The following is a 7,558-nucleotide window of genomic DNA, read 5'->3' on the forward strand; positions in this document are numbered from 1 at the left end:
ATGTACTTTAATTTGATCAGAGATGGACAAAGAGAGAGAGAAAGAGAGAGAGAGAGAGAAAGTCAGAAGGCAAGCCACCAGGTCCAGGACTCAAACTGCAGTTGGCCATGTGGGAGTCCAGCACTCTTAACAACCATACTACCTGCTGGCCCCAAGTCATCTAATTTTTATAATGTTCCTGAAATATACATATGATGGCTTTGAAAGAAAATACGCTGCTATAAATTATTAAAAGGAAAATATATCCATATTGGTACATATTAGCTTAAACTTAAATGCATTGGGGGTATATAAATGATGATTAGAGTTGCATACCTTCATTCCATCGCTTTTTAGTTAAAATTCCTTCTGGCGCCAGCAGGTGGCGTGGTGATTAAGGGTGTTGGACTCCCACATGGCTGACCACTGTTTGAGTACCGAACCTGGTGGCTTGCTTGCTTCCTCTCCCTCTCTCTCTCTTTCTCCCCCTCTCCCTCTCTGGTCAAATTAAAATAAAATAAATAAAGTTAAATAAAATAATTGTTTTTAAAAGGTTTCTTCTAAGATGTACATGTGAATAAAATATTTTTAGTAAAATAATTTTTTAAAATTTTAATTAAATAATTCTTTTTTAAGAATAGGTTGAGTCCAGCAGATGGCGTAGCAGTTATGTCACTGAACTCCCACATGGCCGACCATGGTTCGAGTTTGAGTCCTGGATCTGGTGGCTTGAAATGCATGCCAGGTGCATGTGAGTGCATGACCAAGACCCCAGGAGGAGAATGGAGAAGGGCTTTTGGCATGGCCATCCCCTATGGTGGGGGTGACTTCTCACTTTCCCTCTCACTGTGTCTCTCTCTCCTGGTGCACACATGCTCTATGGTAAAAACCTCTTAAAAATAAAAAGTCAGGGACCAGAAGGTGGTGTGGTGGCTAAGGTGCTGGACACTCCCACATGGCTGCCCACAGTTTGAGTTCCAGACCTGGTGGCTTGCTTTCTCACTTTCTCTCTCCCTCTCTGGTCAACTTAAAATAAATGAATTTATAAATAAAATTAAGTAAATAATTCTTAAAAGAAGGTCATTGCCTCCTGATTAAGATGCTCTAATTAGACACATCAGCTATGCAGTATTCTGCCAGAACTGTATAAATCCAATCTAATCATGAGAAAATATTTTTAAAAAGTCAGGTCAAGATGGGCCAGCATGTGGTGTGATTGTTAAGGGTGCTGGACTCCCACATGGCTGACTGTGGTTCAGGATCTGGACCTGGTGGCTTGCTTTCTTATTTCTTCTCTCTCTCACTCACTCTGTTTCTCTCTGGTCAAATTGAAATAAATGGATAAATAAAGTTAAATAAAATAATTCTTTAATAAAAAAGTCAGATCAAGGGAAATTTTACAACATAATTGATCTGTACTCATAAAAATGTACAGAGCAAGGACCTGTGGAGTCAGAATGTCTATGACCAGTTCTGCCACTAATAATTGCCTGGTCGTCATCTTGATCACTTAGGGATTCTGCAGCTTCTTGTTTCATACGTAAAAGTCGGAGAATGAAATTTGAGAAAAAAGTTAATGCCTTGAAAGACGAAGGAACTGTTCAATTTCAAGGGACACCTAAATTAAATGTAGGGACCTGGACAGAATTCTGGATAGATTGAGACCTTAGAACAATTGGTGAATCCAAAATATGAGATGTAACGTATCAATATTAAGTTTTCTGAATTGGGACCAGCAGATGGCATAATGGCTGTGTTGCTGGACTCCCATGTGGTTGACCACAGTTCGAGTGCCGGACCCGGTGGCTTAAACTCATGCCAGGCACGTGTGCATGCGTGCCCAAGATCCTGAGAGGAGAATGGAGGAGAAAGGATTGCGGCATGGCCATCCCACCTGGGGGTGATTTCTCACTTTCTGTCTCTTTGTCTCTCTCTGTCTTTCTGGCGAGTGCACGCGCCCTATAGCAAAAACTTCTCCAAAAAAGAAGTTTTCTGAATTTGCTAACTGTATTATAGTCATGTAAAAGAATATCCTACTTACAGGACTGGCAAGTGGCATAGTGGTGGATTCTCAACATGGCTAACCATGGTTGGAGTCCTGAAACTGGCAGCTTGCTTTCTTACTTTACCTTTCTCTCTCTGTCTCTGTCTAGTCAAATAAAAATAATAATAATAATAATGAAAAACGTAAATAAATAAATAAATACATTTTTTAAAATGTGCTGAGAACAAAGACATTTAAAAAAAAAAAGAATATCCTACTCTTAGGAAATGATCCCTGAAACTAACATGTAAAGGTGCAAGATGTATGTGAATTATTCACAAATGGTTCAGAAAATAAAAAATTACATCCAAAAGTAAATATGGAGAAAGAGACAAAGAATAAAAAGCACTCGTGACCGGCCAACCTGTGGCCTAGTGACTAGGGCAATTGGATCCCATGTGGCCCACCAAGCAATTTGAATCCTGGCCCCTGTGGCTTAAAAAATTGTCCAGGGCACATAAGCCTGCATGCCCAGAATCCTGACAGGATGGAAAAACAGTAGAGAAGAGATTGTGGTGTGACCATGCCCCATTGGGAAGTGCTTTCTCCTCCCTCTCTCCTGACTTTCTGTCTCTCTCTAGCGATCACAGTGCCCTCCCCCAAATTACCACTTGGCATACCTAGATAATGGGTATACAAGAATTGCCCTCATGCCCTCCCCTAATTTTTTACTATGAAAATAATTAAGCATACAGAAAAATTTTAAAAATTGTACTGTGAACACCCACCAATAAGATTTTACAATCACCAGCTTAATAAATTTGCTTCATCAAATATTTATCCATATTTTACAGGAGTTCTTTTTACTATTCTTGCAACTTTTATTTATATTTGAAGTTATTTTCAAAAGTAAAAGTTAAATCATTTTGGGCTGGCAGGTGGCATGGTAATTAAAGCTCTGGACTCCAATATGGCTGACTGTGGTTCAAGTGCTGGATCTCGCGGCTTGCTTTCTCACTTTCCTTACCTCTGTGTTTTTCTGATCAAATTAAATAATAGTAATAAATAAAATAATACTTAAAAATAGTTAAAGCATTTAGTATGTAGTAGGAGGAGACAAAAAAATTTTAAGAAGTAAAGGAAGGTTTGGGTGGACAAAAAGAAGAACAAGCTTGTGAAGCAAGATGCCAGATGCAAGCCTTTGGAACTTCTTGAAATAGATGCCTTTAGAGGATTTAGGCTGAGATCAGTGTCTCTCTCGGTTCTCCTCTACAGAGCTCTAAACTTGGCTTCGCGGACGTCTTTTAGTCTTCGTTAAATACCATCATACGTCATTTATAAAGCAGAAAACTACATTTCCCAAAAGCCCTTTATTTTTGCTCAGGGTAAGGAAAACGACAATTTCTACAGGGATTTTTTTTTTTAAGATCTCGCGAGATTTCATTTTAACCTCATTAAGGATCTCAGTCGAAAGCCATTTTGTTTTTCAGGGTTCCTTGGAAGGGTACCTACCTCGAGTTTGCTACAAACTCGGAGCTGCAGTTGCTGCAATTCTATCTTCAGCTTCACGATGTTTCCCCTGGCCAAAAACGCACTGAGTCGTCTCCAAGGTGAGCAAAAGTTGTTGGCAAATCATTTACAATAGCCTTTGTTCATTTGTCCTTGTGGTCTCGTCCTTTGCCTCGGCTCACATCCCAGCTTTCTAATGCTGAATCTTCTCCTACGTTTACTCTAGTCATTGGGAAGATGTCCTTAGCCCTGGCTTTATCACGCGGTGTTTCTGGTTTGGTCCCTAGCCCTCTTTCTGTTATCGGGATCATAGACTAGCCCTGCTTTTTAATTCTTCAGTAAACCATGATTTCCCCGAAGGACACGTTGAACACATCTTTTTCCTTAAGTTATGTTCCAAGTTTTAGTTTTGGGAGAACATTTACTCCTAACCCCACAAAGAAGAACCCCCACCCCCAATTCCTGTAACTGTAGCGGTAGGAAACTAAGTCTAGCTTTTTACCTGGTTTCATTGTTGGGAGAGGACCTAAGTAGTATGCATGTAGCTTCGTAGTTATTTGTGGGTTAACGAATATTAGCTGTCCTTAAAGTAATCACGGTCTTTTCTTTTCTCACCTAAAAGTTGGGTACAGGAAAATTTCGAGAACAGCATTATGTGTTAAGAATGCACTATCCTTATATTTGTTTATTCTGTAAAGGTTACATTGTTTTGGACAGCTTATTTTGAATAAACATCTTGTTCAAAGCAGCAGTTTAAAAAAAATGCACTAGACTGGAAAGAGAAAAATTGATTTCCGTTCTTAAGGTGCACTGAAGGTGACCTTGAGTAAGGAGAGCAGTATTTTCCAATGAAAGTGACCTTAAGCAACTATTACTTTGCTGCTTTTGCCATCTCTTTATTTTCACTTTACAGAATCATTGGTATTACTGGATTGTGTTCTGAACACACTAGCAACTTGGAAAATAAACAAAAAATAGTAGACTGACTGACTTACATATATATACTTTTTAAAGAATTATTTTATTTAACTTTATTTATTTATTTCAATTTGACCAGAGAGAGACAGAGCAAGAAGGAAAGGGAGAAAGCAAGCCACCAGGTCCGGGACTTGAACCACAGTTGGCCATGTGGGAGTCCAGCATCCTTAGCCACCATACCACCTGCCGGCCCCAAATGACTTATATTCTAAAAGCTGCATTTATTTATCTCTTTCACTCAGAGTAAATGATTTACCCTCTCTGAATCTCAGTTTCCTCCTTTGTTCAATAAGGGATTAGTAAATAATACCTACTTCATAGATTTATTAAGGATTATAGAAGATTATCAACGTGTATTGAATAGTTTCTTATCACAGAGAAGAGGTCTGAAGAAACTCGCTTGGATAACCTGAGTGTTGAGTTATAAACTGTTGCAGAGTTGTTTGGTAATTGTAATTTCTCTGCCCTTTTAGCAAGTAGATCATTCTTGTATCTCAAGAAAGGTTTTTTTTTTTTTTTAAGGTGAAATCAACACATTTTAAAACTGTTCTGTTGCAGTATATATTATGAAATGTTTGCAAACTTGTTCATCCCAGGTGGGACTATTTAAACATGAAGATGAAAGCTATGTCAGTCAGTTAGGAGAACCAGTAATGGTCATGTAACTATGGTAAAATAATCCCTAAAATAATTTATACTCTTTTTTTTTTCTTTTTTTGGAGAGATTTTCACTGTAGGGCGCGTGCGCTCGTCAGACAGACAGAGAGAGACATAGAGACAGAAAGCGAGAAATCACCCCCCAGGGGGGATGGTCACGCTGCAATCCCTTCTCCATTCTCCTCTTGGGATCTTGGGCACGCATGCACACGCGCCCGGCGTGAGTTTTAAGCCACCGGGTCCGGGACACGAACCGCAGTCGACTACGTGGGAGTCCAGTGACATAGCCATTACACTAACTGCTGGTTCCCAATAATTTATACTCTTAAGTGTTAGTGAATGCTGTTTTCTTTAACGTGCTTTCCATTACATACATAAGTACCATTTGAAGCTCTTTAGAAATAGGTACCTGTTACTAAAATGGAAAAGAAAGGGGAAAAAAGCTGCTGGAGGTAAGCTTTCCCAAGCCTTCATTTTTAGTTCTTCCAGGGCAGTTTGAAAGCTTGTTTTACCGTTTTTATTAGAGTAGCAGTAAAGTTAGTAGTTTTGTTTGTTTGTTTGTTTGTTTTTGAGAGGTTTTTGCTGTAGGGTGCAAGTGTTAGCCAGAAAGCTAGAAATCACCCCCCAGGGGGGATGGCCATGCCACAGTCCCTTCTCCTCTATTCTTCTCTCTAGATCTTGGGCACGCATGCACAGGAGCCTGGTGTGAGTTTAAGCCACTGGTCTGGGACTCCAACCACGGTCAACTATATGGGAGTCCAGCGACATAGCCATTACGCCAACTGTTGCTCCCATGTAATAAAATTCATTTTAAAGTTGTCTTTCTGTTCAAAAACCTTTACCAGCTTTCCCTGTCTACCCAAACTTTCTCCATCCTTTCTAGTTTTATCCCTTTTTATTTGCTTATACACCTTATCCTTCTACCAAGCTTAATTGGTTTCCAGTATATTAGGCTATTGTCTCTGTTTTCAGAGTCTCCTTTCCCTTATCCACATAATCAAATTCTATCTGCCATTTAAAGTGCTCAGCTAATTCTACTTCCTTATATTATAATGATTTGTTTCTACATGTGTAATATCCTCCTCTACACTGGGAGTAAGTCAAGGACAGTATCTTTGTCTTAAACATATTCTTTTCTTTTAAAAAATTTTTTTTAAATTATTTAATTTATTATTATTTCATTTGACCAGAGAGATACAGAGAAAGTGAGCTGCCAGGTCCAGGACTCTAACTGAGGTTGGCCATGTGTGAGTCCAGAGCCTTAACCACTATATCACTTGCCAGCCCGTGCACTTCATTTCTTTTAGCACAGTGTCATCTTTACTAGTAATTCTTTAAAAACCAAGATTATCCTAGTTTTTGAAGGTTTTTTTTTTTGTTGTAGTAATTTTAAATTCATAAACATTTAGTGTGCTTTAATTTGAGGTTAGTTTTCAGTTTTTTTGCCCTTATGTGTTAACTTGTTGAGTGCTCTTGAATATTGGTTAGTGAAAATTGAGGTCATAAATAATTCAAACTAATAAATAGCCAAGTTCAGAGGTTATATAAATAACACTTGGTAGTGAATGTTACTGACATCACCTGTTCCTTGTTTTCCACCAACATTTTATTATGAAAAGTTTCAGACTACAGAAAAAGCTGGAGGAAATAAAGTAAACACCCACCCACATTCAACAGCATTTCGCTGTGTTTGTTTTATTACATATGTATCCATCTATAAATTCACCTTATTTTTGTTACATTTCAACCATATGGATTCAGTAGCTAATATTTTGCTTATTTTATTACATATCCATCTTTCAATTCATCTTCCTAATTTTGTTGCATTTCAAAGTGTGCTGCTTTACTTTTAGGTACAATGTTTTACCTTTCTGTTGAAGTACTTGATATTGTAAAGTTAACTTTCTTGGCTTTCCTAATTTGCAGGATCAATCTCATGTGTTTTATTTTCCTGATAACTGATAGATATCCTTCCGTATTCTTTTTTTTCCCCTATAAGTTCGAAGCGTTCAGCAAACAATGACAAGGCTGATCCAGCAGAAACGGACACCTGATTTTCATGACAAATATGGTAATGCTGTATTAGCTAGTGGAGCCACTTTCTGTATTGCTGTGTGGACATATGTAAGTACTGTTGATTAATAATTGCTATTTTAGGTGTTTTTCAGTTAGTCTATGTATTCAAAATGTTTTAGCACAGTAGTACAGGTTGAGCACTCCTAGAATACTTGAAACTTGAAATGCTCCTAATGACATGTGGATAATTCCCCACTTTATTTTATGTGGCAAGTTGTAGTCAAAATGCCATATTATAAAAATGTATAAAATTACCTTCAGGTATGTGTATAAAGAATATTTGAAACATAAATCAATGTCATGTTTAAACTTAGGTCCCATCCCCAAGTTACCTCATATATGCAAGCATCCAAAATCTTTTTTTTTTTTTGAGAT

The 7,558-nt window shown here is 38.0% G+C and overlaps 1 protein-coding gene across 1 annotated transcript in view; it reads left to right on the plus strand.

Moving 5' to 3' along the window:
* The first annotated feature begins 3,416 nt into the window (after positions 1–3,416).
* The window catches only part of COX7B (cytochrome c oxidase subunit 7B), a 7,651-nt gene continuing 3,509 nt past the window's right edge, over positions 3,417–7,558 (plus strand). Inside the window, exons 1-2 of the mRNA XM_006148774.3 lie at positions 3,417–3,573; positions 7,107–7,231. Of these exons, the coding sequence (XP_006148836.1) occupies positions 3,534–3,573; positions 7,107–7,231 (165 nt within the window). The 5' untranslated portion in view covers positions 3,417–3,533. The remainder of the gene's footprint in view (positions 3,574–7,106; positions 7,232–7,558) is intronic.

The sequence above is a fragment of the Tupaia chinensis genome, unplaced genomic scaffold, assembly GCF_000334495.1.
Source record: "Tupaia chinensis unplaced genomic scaffold, TupChi_1.0 Scaffold000243_1, whole genome shotgun sequence".
Classification (NCBI taxonomy): domain Eukaryota; kingdom Metazoa; phylum Chordata; class Mammalia; order Scandentia; family Tupaiidae; genus Tupaia; species Tupaia belangeri.